The sequence below is a fragment of the Pyricularia grisea genome, assembly GCF_004355905.1.
Source record: "Pyricularia grisea strain NI907 chromosome Unknown Pyricularia_grisea_NI907_Scaffold_1, whole genome shotgun sequence".
Lineage (NCBI taxonomy): Eukaryota > Fungi > Ascomycota > Sordariomycetes > Magnaporthales > Pyriculariaceae > Pyricularia > Pyricularia grisea.
Window position 1 is genome coordinate 2589258 of NW_022156716.1, and position 13706 is coordinate 2602963.

Below are 13706 nucleotides of genomic sequence, written 5' to 3' on the forward strand. Positions count from 1 at the left end.
AACTTGGGCAAAAGGTACAAAGTATGAAGTACCTATACGATCAGTCAGTCTTTGCTTTTTGAACGTTTTGCGACGATCAGATGAGATATATCTCTAGCCAGGCAAGCCAGAGTTGAACCCTTGAAAGTTTCAGCCACATTTTTGTTTGTTAACAATTCCCGAGCCGACAAGAATTGAATACCTAGTTGTCACACGGCATTAAATAAAATTCTGCACAACACATGGAATTGTCGGTTCATTTCCTCCCTCTATGTGGCGTGCATGGCATTCGCTGGCTCTCTTTCCTTCAGTCAACCGTAACCTAATTCCCACTTGTCTCCAACCGCTTGACATTTCTAACAGTACCCCCAATCCAACACACTACTTCCTCACCGTCGGCTTCAATTCGGACCCGTATCTCTGACGGACACCCCATTGCCTCTCCCTGCCTCACAACCACGGACCTATCTTCTCCCAGCACGTTATTCTCCAATAGAGCAAAGCTCAAAGCCGCGGCGGCAATACCCGTTGCTGCGTCCTCAGGGTATCCTGAGGCTTTGGGAAACTGACGAGCATGCACGACCAAAGACCCGTTTCGAGTGGATGCACTGGTTCTGCCGTCGCTGTGTAGTGCGTACGGGTATAGTCCCGTCGAACCGAGCTTCTCGCATAATGCTTGCATTTGTGAAAAGTCTGGCTTCAGGGCGTCGAGTGCAGCTTGATCCTGCATTGGAACCATAGTCTTGGCTCGACTTGTGCAAGCATTCTGGATTGATCCCATATCGATATTGTCGCTACCAGATACCCCCAGAACTGCTGCTATTTCCTGCCTCAGGGCTCCGTCTTGGACGGGTTTGACCCACCCGCGCGGCTGTGAGACCTCGACGAGAATCCCGTCTTCTTGTTTATGCCGACGAGCTCGGACAAGACCCGACTTGGTTGAGTAGCAAACTTCCTTTTGGTCATCGCCGAGAATCCCCAGTTCCCCCAACAGCCATGTGGTCCCCACGGTTGCATGACCGCACATTTCCATTTCGTGCTCGGGGACGAAGAATCTCAGCTGGTAGTCCGCCTTCTGTGATGCAGAGTAGGTCTCTGGGAATGGTGTCAGAAACGAGGCTTCATGCCCAAACTCTCGCGCTATTCTGCGCATATCTTCTTCCGACAAAGCCGACGCATCGAGAACCACCGGCAGCAAGTTACCGCCGGTTTCCGGGCTGTCGGATGCCGTGAAGACAGATACTAGGTGTACTTTTGAGACTTCCATTTGTCCCTTGAGTTGTCAGTTCGTTTTATTTGCTTGGTCAAGCCGCTGAGATGGTGTTTTGGTGTATGTCAGCACAAGGTTAGTCATATTATTAGTCCGAAATATGTACTCGGGATGACATGTCTTGTGGAGAACGCCGAGGCCCAGAGCATCACGCGGCTGTCTTATTGGATAGCAAGTCGCCGGATTACTTCAGGAACAAATCTTTATTAGGTCTGGATCAACTCTCAAAACAGTCATTAAAACAAAAATATAACACATACACAAAATCGTGTTCCTTTGGCTTCCGCCACCACATTAACGCCTATACCTGAAACACGGAGCACTTCCAACGCAAGCCAGAGGGATAATACCTAATAGACGCCTGATGATGCACCGGAGACCCTTCCATACAATACAAAGGAAAACCTTAGGAAAAATACAACCTATCCCGATGAACCCACGACGCCAAGCCAAAGCAAATATTACGTGGAAGAGGAAGAAAAAAAAGGGGGGGTTACTTGAGCTCAAGTGGACTCGACAGGCTCGGACTCAGTGCTGGCAATACTCCAGTCGACAATGTTGTTGTACTCCTGGGGCGCCGCGTAGGGCTCGCGCGCGGCGATCTTGGCAGAAGTGGCAACCTTGGAGGTAAAGGTCTTGCCTGGGGTCTGCCAGTCCCAGACCAGTGCGTAGGGTGACCGCGCCGCCTTGCCGCCGACGATGAGCTGCCTGCTGTCGGCGTTGAAGCAGTTGTCGTTGACGGTGTCGTCGCACTGCGGGAAGATCTTCTTGTCGCTCATGCGGCAGAAGGACTTCTCGCTGAGGTTGAGCAGATCGGGCCCGCTCGACGTCTCGCTACCGCACAGCTCCTGGACCGAGTGGTGAGTGGTGTTGGTGATGACCATAGCAGAGGAGCTGGTGGAGGCAGCACGACGGCTTTTCTGCGAAGCGTCGTTGTTGAGGTCGTGTTTGAAAAGAAGCGTGGACTTAGCCGTCGTCTTACCGTCTAAGATCCAGTAGTCGATGGACTTGGGCGAGGGAGTGGTGAAGAACTGAAAGGGGGCCTTGCTGTCGCACATCTTCTTAACGTCCTTGCCGGCGGGAACGCTGCTGTTGGCACTGCGGAACTCTGGATAGTGCACCTGGAACCCGGTCTGCGGCCTCTTACCGTCCGAGCCGATCCACATGCACTTTGGCTTGTAACCGGAGCCATGGATGTAGACATTGCTGTAGTACCAGCTTCCGCCACAGGCCTCGCCCCAGTCTCCGGTCACGGCGTACTGACTACCGTCGGGCCAGGTGATGGAGGTGTAGGCGACGCAGATGGCCTCGTGGCCGGCCTGGAACAGGCCATACGTCGCCTGCTGCCGGCTGCTCTGCGTCACGGTGACGTCTGAAAAGCTGCCGTCCTTCACATCCCCATTCTTTTTCGACTGGCCGAGGTACTCGCCATCCTCGTTGAAGAGGATGACATTTGGCACGCTGCCGCCTGCGTTTCTCAGGCCGCCGTTCTCGTCGAGCCCGACTGCGATGCGCACGCTTGAACCAGGCTTTTTCGTTTCGGGAAAGGCCTCCTGGGTGAACTGGATTATGCCCAAAATGCTGGAGACAACCCCGATGATGTCAATTATACCGGCCATGGTTTCAGGAGGAGTGTTGGGAGGTTTGACTCGGAATGAGTGACTAAAATTGGTCGAGTTGTTGAAGGAGAGTGAGTGTTTGATGAAAGAAACAAGATGAACAAATATTTGAGGGACGAAAGAGTAATATAAGGAAAGAATTAAGACAAGACAGTTGAGGGTGGGGCAGAAATGGATTCAATAGAGTCGTGTTGGAAGGGGATTGTGCCTTGACTTATATATCCAGAGTCTTTCTGATGATCGTTGGGCGTTGGCAACATCAACGGTCAATCTCCCAAGCGTCGCACACACTGTCGGATCTAGAGTGACATTAGACCCCCTTTCCAACCTGTCGGGTCGGAGAGGACGGACTGCCGTTGGAAGATCACAAAAGATACCCACTCGAAATTGGGTGCGTGCGGCTCATCTTGTGACAGATGATACTACTTGCCATCGCACTAGGCTTGACGTGGGCGCGTCGCGGATATTTCTCGGATTACGCTCCACAGGGCTAACGGGTCATGAGGAAAACCCATCCACAAACTCGCTGAAGGAGGGCTGTGCAGGATAGTTCGGACATTCATGATCATTTCTGGGAATGTCCCTAGGATTCCGTGATGGTTCCACAACCATTGGCGTTCAAAGCCGGGCGAGCAAGGATGCGCAAACCGTCTTGCGATAATCGCTGAGCTTGCAAGAAGGGTTTGTTATGATCTTTTTCCACTTGGGGCATGTCGGCTAACTTGCTCAGGGGCTGGCCGATGTCTGTGCCTCGGCAGCGGGGAAAGTGTTTGGCCAAAGTTGTCGTCTGCAGTTGCCTCCCTCATCAAACTATATCGACTTGCTATTAATGGCCAGGTGGGGGGTGTTTTACTCTTTCTCTAGGTACCTACCTAGGTAGGTAAGTACCCATATCCCGGCATTCGTAGCCCCCATGTCTGCGAGCTTCGCTTCCCTTGGCGTCCCCAGTCCCCAGATTTCATCATGTATTGAGCATGTTGATACTGGTGGGCCATATATCTCAGGCGTGCATCGTATTTGATGAAGCAAGGACAATTAACAAGTGGGAAAATATCCCTTTTTTTTGTCCTATTCTTGATTTTCACGTTTATTCAATCATAGTTAGCCCCCAATTAGAAAGCTAGACAATATAGCTGAAGTTACATTACGACAAGTAAATTATTAGTAGTAGGGTTGTACGGAAGCCTTCATTTGACAGCCGTCCGACGAGTTGTTTGGTTCGGGCGGGTGCTACCCGGCAAAAAGGCTACTGCAACAACGCCTGTAGGCGAGCTCCTACACGCGACATTGGACCAAATCTCGGGGCATAGTTTGGTACGTGGTAGAACAACTCGGTAGATACCGATAAGGGTCCTCTTTGATCCCGGGGAGCCCTTGGTTATGCAAGAAAACAAAGGGGGTAGATCAATTACTGACTTTGTACCGAATATCCGGCGAACTAATCAAGCACTGCCAAATTCGGCAAGGATCTGATAATCGTCAGAAGCCTGTATTCCTTTAAAGAGTATAGCTCTGGGCCACAACCGGTAGGGATGTTCGTTTTGGTCACAAACAGCTTTGACGGCCTAATTAGGACGAGTAATGTCCCTTCCAAACAGAGTGTGATTGTGCTCGCATGACTATCTGTTACTGTAACGGAATTAAGATGAGTGGCACTCACTCTTTTGCTTTTACATAAACATGCCCCTTGAGTTGAACTCATGTGGTGGAGATGATGTTCTTGGCAGGCGGACTGTTAACGTATTCACCAGGTGTTGCACGGACTACTCCGTACTTGCGTTTGACCTAGATGCCGCACTGAAATATGACTGCAAAAAAACTCTATACTGAGTTTAAGCCATAAAGGTACCTCTAAGTCAGGTAGGTATAGACTGATATGCCAAAAAAACCGGTTTTTTGGGCTTTGGACTTCTTTGGAAAATGGCAAGAAACTTCACCCTTTCAATACAAATACCGTCTTCTCCCATGTCGTGATCAATGGATATTTTGTTCACCCTCTAGAGTCCCATAGACCGCAGCTCAACCCCATATTCTCCATACGACCCGTGAAATCCCCCATTCGGATCGAGCCATGAATCTCCTCCGTTTCCATGTCATCTTCCTGGTATTCGCCCAATCAACCGCCCCCCACTCTTCTATCTTACGAACGAGATGTTGAAAATGACCCCCTGCCGCGGATGAAGGGGCAACACTGAGAAAGCCCGACATCGAATTAAACAATCATAGCACAAAGGCTTCCGGATTGCATGATCATAGGTGCTGTCTCTGACTTATCGGAAAAGATCGACAGTCAACCGATGTTACCCTGAATGAATATACCTTAGGGGTGACCTTGCTCTTTCTCTCTCTCGTACAACCAGATCGGAATTGGCAAGAAATAAATCTACAAAGCAAAAGTGCTTTTAAAGCCTTGGTGCATGTCGATTCTAAATACCAACCAATTCCTGTGCTTGCTTCCACATTCATTCAGGGGGGGCACGGCTGTACTTCGGATGTGAAAAGTTTCAAACGTCAAAAGAATGAGTGTCAAGTCCTGGTATACGCGGAAACAGATCTATCCTACCTTGGCGAGATCTACAAACCTAGATGCCTGAACAAACACGCGGAGATTATTGCGGAGGGTTGGTATGCGGCATGACACATGAAGGAGGGGAGACTGGAATTGGTGTGGGCGGTCACAAGACCTGCAGCGCAACTTGCATGAACCCGGCCAACAAAGAAACCACGTGTTGGGGACTCAAGCTTATCTTTCTTGGGCTTTAACGTGGTAGAAGCCGGGATGGTCCTCTCTGTGGCAACCGATGTTTTTCCGCCCCAGGTCGGGCGCCATCAAACACATGTACAAGATGCACCTCCTATGCCTTTGCCCATATCACAAGAACCCTTGTTCCTCCAAACAACTGCTTTGCACGCATTAACTTTGAAAGAAGATAACGTAAAAGGCCTCCAACAATAATCAGCCCGTCGTCTGATTTTCGTAAAACTTCAAGACCAATCAAAGGATCAAAAAAAGATCAGCGGGCACCTGACAGGCTCATAGAATCAAAGAAATCCATAAACAAAAGAAACAAACGTCAATACAAATCAAGAAACCATCAGATAATTTGTTGACCAAGAATGCATTTCTTCGTAAAGTCTTCCTTGTCTCTTAGGAAGGAACAGAGTTGTCAGGAAGCTGACTATCGCCGCAAAACATCATGATGCAGGCGCCGTCGGGAGGCGTGCAGATGCCACAGCTCGAGTTGCAGCAGACCTCACCGGCCGCGCACGTATTCTTTCCGCAAGCCACTCCGTCCATAGGCTTGGGTGCTGGGCGAGTGGCCGGCTTTGTAGGCTTGGGTTCGGTTGCCGACTTGTTGCTAGAGAGGTGCGGGAGGGGAGCGACGACGGTGGGCGGCTTGACGACCGCGGGACGGCCCTCCAGGTGTCCGCAGTCCTGCATAGTGCACATCATACCGGGGGCGGTGCACATGCTGCAGGTCGGGTTGCAGCAGACTTGTTCTCCGATGCACCTGGTCCTTCCGCAGTCGATACCCGCTGGCTGTGGAAGTCCTTTGCAGGTGCCATTTATGGGCGAAGCTGTGGCGATGGGTGTGGCTACGATAGCCACGGCGACGAGAAGAGAAGATACGAGCATCTTGAGAGCTGAAATATGCACCAACTCAGATATGTGTAAGTTTTGGCTGAGGGGTTGAGGGTTGGAATTTCTCGAACGTGGGTGTGAACTCGTTTTCGGCTGAGAAATATCGGACTTGGGCTGATGTAAAGATGATTCGAGTGTGAAGATGACCGGGGTGTCGAACAGTTAGTTCTTTGGCAGTCTCTTTCCTACGTAATGGAAAGTGATGCTTTGAAAGAAGTAAGTCCAATTTTGGCAAGAGGATACCCCAGCAGCTGTTGGACTGAGATAATGAGCTTGGGGGACTTTTATGTATTCCAGAAGGGGTAACGATGAGGTAAAACCCGGACTTGGAAGGAACCTTGATGGGCGGGCAGTGCTGCTCATACCTGTTTCTCGTTTCTTTATATGAGTGAGAAGATAACCTTAGACAACAGGAAAGAATTAAGCCCGTTCACTAGAATTCCTAATGATGACGCCAACAAACGAAAACGCCAAGTAGTGGAATGTGACGAAAATATAAGGTAAGTATGTAGGCTATATACCAACCTCTGATGGGAGCAAATAGTCCGCACAAATGAGACAAATCTTGAGGGAATCCCTTCGTGTCCGAACCACTCAGGCTATATGCTAGACCACAAGCCCGCAAACAATTCAATCACTCGTATTATGTACATCGACCCTCGAAGGAGTACCACATAGGTCCGCATCAGCTTTTATGCCGACACATACTGCCGATTGCAGAAATTGTTGAAACCCTCTTCTTTTTTTTTCTCTCTTTTTTTCTTCTTGCCCTTCGGTCTCCTTTCAGCCCTTAACCGGATTAAATGCCAACTCTCGAAAAAAATTTACATACCTCGCAGCCTTGGCACAACAGAAAATCATACTTGATCGGGAATGGTGAGGCTACAAACTCGGTTCAGCCACTTCGTTCAGCTCCCCGCGAGATGGATCGTAAAAATAGAAATTCGGATGCTTAGTGCTCTGAGGAAAAGTCACGCCAGACAGGGTTCGGAGGTTAAAATTTCATGTTAAAAAGATGGCTGCACATTTTACAAGTCTTGGCCAGATTAAGCCTGCATATTCCAACCTTAAGCCGGGTAAATCCCATAAAAAGAAACCAAAAAAAAAAATTCTACGGAATCATCCGGCAGCCAACCTGCAAAGTCTCCAAGAGACCCTCTTTCACTTAAACTTCAGGGGTAGATGGAATGTCAAGCCCTTGCTGAGGCTGTGATGGTGTCGCGTTTCCCCGGAAAACTCAAGCCGCCACGGGCGTCTTGATGCAATGTTGCTGACAGACTTTGCCGAACAGTATTGTGATTGAGGCTGGAAAGATTTCTTTCAGCAACATATACTATGCTGGACTGCTCCGGACAATAGTGGCACGTCACATAGCACTGCAACGCCAACCTGTTGCTGTTAGCGTAGAGGATTAATTAGATGGCATCAGCCTTTGTTAGCTTACCAAACTTCGGCCAATATTCCACATCTAGGTCTATCTAGACCTAGATCTAGAATTAGTTAGAGCGATCAACCGCACGATTCAAGCGCATCGCATATATAGCAATTCTTGAGAAGCTGAAGCCTCAAGTTGCGCAAAGTTGCGGCAGACGGTCGAACTGATGCCGCGAGCTTATATACGAGAGCCATTGTAGTGCCGCCTTTCTCACAAAAAGGTTGTTACCGCTATACCACAGTTTATAATGTCGTGTTAGTGGCTGCAAGGCAGTGGCAATACCAAAGAAGTACTCATCTTTGCGGGACCGAGTGCCAGAAATTGCATGTCCGGAATAGTAACAGAAAATTCATCTCTCATATAATCTTTTTCTCACTCATATCCATATGTTACAGTCTTGACCTCCCGTTCGCCCGACCGCACAACCATTGTTCACATCCTGCTAATCGTTTCAACAGACACTTAACAGTGGATAAGCTCGCCGTTCCGGTTTCCAATGTGCTCATCCAGATAGATGCGAGACCTGTTCCATCCTCCCGAGTACCGCAGCTCTGCCTCAAGAACCTTGCCTCCGTCGACCAGCCTGACATCACGTGCAGACTCCCAGAAGTTGCCGTTACCACCACCCGAGCCACCCTTGGTCGGGACCTGCAGAACCTGGCCCGGGTAGATCAGGTCCTCGTTCTGGATGTTATTCCTCCTGGCGATCTCGTGGAAGTCGCAGTCGAACCTCCTTGCAATCTCCCTCAGGGTATCACCCTGCTGCACCGTGACGGTCGCGCTGCCGCCACCACCACCACCCCCAGAGACCCAGCGGAAGTTGCCATTATCGTTGGAGAGGTAGCGGTTCAGATCAATGACGCTGGTGTTGTAGCCTCCGTCGCCGCGGCGGCATTCGGCCCGCAGACGGGCGCCGTCCAGGCCGATGTCACGGGACGAACCCGAGAAGTTGCCGGCATAGTTGCCCCTGGGCGGAGAGAAACCCCTGTTGCTGTTGTCGTGGCGGCGGCGGTCGTCCTCCTCCCTGCGGCGTCTGTCATCGTCCTCCCTCCTACGCCTCTCCTCCTCTTCCCTCTTACGCTTCTCCTCATCCTCCTTCTTGTCGTCCCTCCAGTCCTTGACCTTCTCCTCGGCAAAGTGGCCGGCAACGGCTCCACCGATGGCACCGAGAATGCCGTGGCCCATCTTGTGGCCCGCAAAGGCACCGGCGGCACCTCCGCCCATCGCGCCCAGGATGCCACGCTCGCCATCTTGACCAGCACCACCAGGACCACCTTGGTATGACTGGCCGTGGTTGCCGCCCTGGTTGAAGCCAGGACCGTGGTTGCCGCCCTGGTTGAAGCCAGGACCATGGTTGTAGCTAGGAGGAGGACCTCCCTGCTGCTGGCCGTTCAGCGGTGGTGGCCCACCATATGGATTCTGGCCTTGGTTCTGAGGGCCACCGCTGTTGTAGTAGGACGAGTTCGCACCGCCCTGCTGGTTTCCATACCCGCTGTTGTATGACATGATTGCAGGTTGTCGGGTAGGTTTTCTATCTTCTGGTAGGTAGTGGATATAGGAGACTTATTATAGTAGGTATGTAGGTAGATGATATCAAGCAGTAGCGACAAAAGAGAGGGCTTCGTTACTTTAAAAAGCCGGGGTTGAATTGGGCTTGTTAAAAGAAGCTAGGAACGAGAGATGGTCTTGGTATTTAAGCTTTCGTCCTCCGATCGTTTTGTTCGCTCACGGTCCATGCCTGTACAGAGTACGTGGTATTAGCTTGAAGGTCCCTCCAATTCGGAAAGGACCCCGCCAGCGCCGCCACAGCACAGCCCAAGACATGGAGTCCAGGCCCTAGGTAGGATACGGATTACCGACGGCGACGCAGGGGATTCTGGCACCTTCATTGGCAATCGAGTTGTTTGTGGAGGAAAGTGGACCCCTTGTGTTGGGTGCCTCTGACAGTGCCACGCACTATGGATATCTCACCGCCAAGGCACCCGCACCTTGAGGCACTGTGCAGATGCATTTATCTCCCCACAGCGGGTCCCTATCCGGAGTGGCTGTGCGCGCAGCGCCTGTGAGAAAAGGGGAAGGAAGAGATTCGGATCGTAAAAGTAGGTATGTTTTGGGAAATGATGTACTCTGTATTTGATTTTTTTGAGTTTCCTATATCCGATGTGCTACAGGTGTACGTCAAAACTCCGCCTGTGATGGCCTGTTGGGGTGAGCAGAGTTCGCTTGTGATTGATGCAAACAGGGTCCTGCCAGGTAAGCTGTTGTGGCGTGGCGTGGCCTTGGGTGACGTTGGGTTGAGACATTCGCCAAACAAAAAAAAACAAAAAAAAAAACGCACGCACGCACTGGTCAGATGTTCGTTATGGCGGCTTTGAAGAACGCTATTAACCACCCGCCTTGTCAGGGCTCAGTCTTGAATTTTAGAGCCCAGACCCTTAAAAACCGAAGATCAATCTTAGCTTTTGTTTAGTGCTGCTGCACTGTATCTATCAGGCTACGTCAGCAGCAAATCGTCACGGTTGGGCTCCGCTGGTTGCTTGGCTGCCTCTTGGACGATGCTGCCTTGGTCTTTGGGCGCAAGAAGCCAAAGCCACAACTGGCCACTTCCAATGCAGATCGACCCAACAGCACAGCTTCATCCCTTCCCGATAGGTGTGAGCAACAAATTTCAGCTGTTGGGTTGGCCAACTTTTTCCAACCGAAAGAGAAAGAAGAGCCAGTCAACAACACTCACAGACAACCAACCTGTTTTGACGCATTGAAGAAAGAGTAGTCAACACGCTCTCAACTCAACGTGGTGTTTGAGTGGCAAAACTAACATACTGATCGTTTGGGTTTGACTCTTTAATCTGGAATATCTACCCAGTCCATTTTTGGTCTGTCTGAGAGACAGGATTTGATTCTATCACGTCACAGCTCAAATGAGCGGCATCTTTTTGGTGATTCAAACAACCAACAGGAATGCCTCTACTCGGATTTGTACAACCCTTTTCTGTGAGCAACAACACTTGAAAAAAGTCCTTCCTACTCATAAGACCACCGAAATGTCGGTTTCTTGCTCTCTTTTTTTTTTTTTTTTTTTTTTTTTTTTTTTTAAACCCCCAAGCATCACGATGCAGTTGCATATCCCCAGGTAAATCCGCAAATGGTGCCACTAGTTAGATGCACGTGCAGTTCAAATAAATTTCAAAGTTGCCCAGTTGAGAAACAACGAGACAGAAACAAAGGAGGAATAACAATCCCCGAATTCACCAAATGCCCTCCGCAAGACTGAGAAGAAATGACGGTAACGACCTCCCCCGAAAGTCCACAGGACAACTGCCGCCCTACGGACATGCCATCCGACCACTCGCCGGCTTCCTGCATCGGCGTGGACCGCTGTACCGACCAGTGCTTGACGTGCCCGAAGAGGGCCAAGGCAACAACGATGGCGCCCCCGCACGATGGACCGTCTTCTTCCTCGTCCTGACCTTTGCGTCGTGGCTGATGGGGACGCTGGAGCTCGTGTGGTACTACGACCAGCTGCACAGAGACGGCGGCCGCGACAGGGCGAGGGACACGGTCGTCATGTCGGTCCTGACTGTCCTCTTCTCCGAAGCCGTCTACTTCGTGCTGGGGTTCGCGGCCCTCTGTGTCGCCGCCTTTTGCTTGACCGTCGAGACTTGCTCGGGGGCGAGGGGTAGGGAAAGGCATACGTGGGGGAAGTATTCAAAAGAGGTATAGAGTATCTAGATTTTTTCTGGCACGCGATGAGAAACTAGTTCTAGTGTCGCAAAGGAAGCGCTAAAACCACAGGTCACTGCAACGGTCATGCTAGTCTGGCATGCCTTGCGCTTAGTGGCCTTTGGAAGGCATTATTTTTACTGTATCATTTTTTGCGTAAGGTTATCACATGACATTACTAAATCGATTGTCAAGAACATTGGGTCAGTAGGTAAGGGTTACATTAGGGTTGCCATGGCATCGATACTCTCGAAGCCTTTACTTCGAACTGCACGTTCCGATGCAGCAAGAGTAACGTTGGACTCTGGTCTAGTCTACAAGTTAGCGATCGCCAGAAACAACGATTGTTTGCGCCTGCGCATGGGCAATCGTCACCGGCTGGAATTCTTCCACGATGGCCGAATCACGATGATACTGTGATAAGACGCTGACGGAGTCGCTGTCGGGCTGGATTCTTATCTCGTCCCCGTGCAGCGTCGACACATCGCTCCTAGAATCATCTATCCGGCAGTCGTCTGGCAAGCATTCAGTTGAGGCATGCAGCTCATCGCCGACAGCAAACGGATCATCGAGATATTCGTCAAACTCGGCCGCAGCCAGCTCGTCCTCCAGCGAGCGAGGAGCACCGTGACCCGAGCCAGCGGGACCCTGGGCAAGCACAATATCAGCAATGACGGAGCGCGAGTTGGGGTCTACCAGGCCGCGGTTGCCAGCCCCACCGTCGCTCTCCTGAAAGTCGTCCTGGCCGGTCAGGGCACGGTTGGCAGCCTGCAGCGAGTCCACCTTGCGCTGTAGCTCGATCATCTTTGTGTTCATGATCTCCTCCATCCGGGTGCGGTAGGCCACATGTTGCAGGGTGTCTTGGAGGTGCACTTCCATGGTCTGGAGCGCGGAGCTGTGCTCTTCGGTCGTCTTGGCCGCCTCCTGGAGTCTGTTACGCATCGCTCCCATTTCGATATCGTGAGCACTTGCTCGCGCCTTGCGGCTGGCGCACAAAAAGCACAAACCGACCATCAGGGCAACGACGACGACGATTAGGATGTAGCTCACTGTCTCCCAAGGTGATCCAGGCCCAGTGTTATTGTTCGCACTGGGGGGTTGCATGGTTTAAGTAGAGCAGCTTGAAGCGGTAAGTGAGTACGTATAGAAGGAATATATGGGGTAAGTTAGTATGTATGTAAGTCTTTCAGTGTTCCTAGTCCTTTGCAGACAAGGATCCGCTAGGCTTTTTGTTTCCGCTGTTTATGAAATTGAAAGAGAAAATGAATTGTGAACACCATCCTTCGCGCAAGACAGCTTATCAGCTACGAGTTATACAGTATCAGGGGGACAAAGAGAAAGGCATCAATTGCTTGCGCTCTTTGTCACCCTCGGTACCTGTACAAAGGCATCAAGATTGCCATTGAGCATTGTGTATTCAAAATAGCCTTTTTTACATATTTGTCTTTGTCCCATGGGGTTGGCTCATCCTCAATACGATGATACAGAACGATAAGATGTTATGCCTGAGGCTTTGACCGTTGAACCCATAGCCATCGCGAATTTGCTAACTCTTATGTATTGGAGAAAAGTTTTCAACCGGTCATTGAAGGTGCAGAGGCTTGGGGTCAGATCCAAGTATGATATTTGGAGCTCAAAATGATTCTGGAGAGGAGCGGCAGCAAAGCTGAGGCTATGTCCTTGGGGAAGCGAAAGATTATTGCTCTGTGCGTGTCCAGATTGATCAATGGGTCGCCTATTAAAAAAAAAAAAAAAAGTTACCAACAAGGGCAATACGAGATACGAGCAAATCTCAAAGATAATAGCAACCAGTGTCATAAAAGAAAATCTCATACACCACCACGAAGAAACCTGGTTACGGTAGCGGCCAAGCCAATCCACGAGAGAACAACCGGAGCTCCCGGGACCTGACCCCGGCTCAATTTTATCAAGGACTATATACAGTGCAGCTGAAAACAGTATGTATCTTGGCTGATGGATCCCAAGTCAGATTTTAAATGAGTTTGGATCGAGATGAGGTTGGAGCCTAGGTCAAGA

General features: G+C 50.5%; 8 protein-coding genes across 8 annotated transcripts; 2 read left to right on the plus strand and 6 right to left on the minus strand.

Moving 5' to 3' along the window:
- Positions 1–301: 301 nt before the first annotated feature.
- Positions 302–1246, minus strand: PgNI_00751 (uncharacterized protein; the record flags this gene model as incomplete). The annotated part of the gene is made up of 1 exon (XM_031120828.1): positions 302–1246. One exon carries the CDS (start codon positions 1244–1246, stop codon positions 302–304), a length of 945 nt encoding a protein of 314 aa, XP_030986140.1.
- Positions 1247–1752: 506 nt separating this feature from the next.
- PgNI_00752 (uncharacterized protein) lies at positions 1753–2868 on the minus strand (the record flags this gene model as incomplete). The annotated part of the gene is made up of 1 exon (XM_031120829.1): positions 1753–2868. The coding sequence occupies one exon, from the start codon at positions 2866–2868 to the stop codon at positions 1753–1755; it is 1116 nt and encodes a 371-aa protein (XP_030986139.1).
- Positions 2869–6016: 3148 nt separating this feature from the next.
- On the minus strand, positions 6017–6505 carry PgNI_00753 (uncharacterized protein; the record flags this gene model as incomplete). Its single annotated transcript, XM_031120830.1, has 1 exon — positions 6017–6505. The coding sequence occupies one exon, from the start codon at positions 6503–6505 to the stop codon at positions 6017–6019; it is 489 nt and encodes a 162-aa protein (XP_030986138.1).
- Positions 6506–8408: 1903 nt separating this feature from the next.
- On the minus strand, positions 8409–9452 carry PgNI_00754 (uncharacterized protein; the record flags this gene model as incomplete). The annotated part of the gene is made up of 1 exon (XM_031120831.1): positions 8409–9452. One exon carries the CDS (start codon positions 9450–9452, stop codon positions 8409–8411), a length of 1044 nt encoding a protein of 347 aa, XP_030986145.1.
- A 665-nt stretch (positions 9453–10117) lies between these two features.
- On the plus strand, positions 10118–10598 carry PgNI_00755 (uncharacterized protein; the record flags this gene model as incomplete). Its single annotated transcript, XM_031120832.1, has 2 exons — positions 10118–10199; positions 10417–10598. Coding segments are annotated over 2 exons (264 nt in total), but the record flags the coding sequence as incomplete, so codon positions are not given.
- A 596-nt stretch (positions 10599–11194) lies between these two features.
- Positions 11195–11639, minus strand: PgNI_00756 (uncharacterized protein; the record flags this gene model as incomplete). Its single annotated transcript, XM_031120833.1, has 2 exons — positions 11195–11216; positions 11281–11639. 2 exons carry the CDS (start codon positions 11637–11639, stop codon positions 11195–11197), a joined length of 381 nt encoding a protein of 126 aa, XP_030986143.1.
- On the plus strand, positions 11202–11669 carry PgNI_00757 (uncharacterized protein; the record flags this gene model as incomplete). The annotated part of the gene is made up of 1 exon (XM_031120834.1): positions 11202–11669. One exon carries the CDS (start codon positions 11202–11204, stop codon positions 11667–11669), a length of 468 nt encoding a protein of 155 aa, XP_030986142.1.
- A 321-nt stretch (positions 11670–11990) lies between these two features.
- PgNI_00758 (uncharacterized protein) lies at positions 11991–12773 on the minus strand (the record flags this gene model as incomplete). Its single annotated transcript, XM_031120835.1, has 1 exon — positions 11991–12773. The coding sequence occupies one exon, from the start codon at positions 12771–12773 to the stop codon at positions 11991–11993; it is 783 nt and encodes a 260-aa protein (XP_030986137.1).
- Positions 12774–13706: the final 933 nt, after the last annotated feature.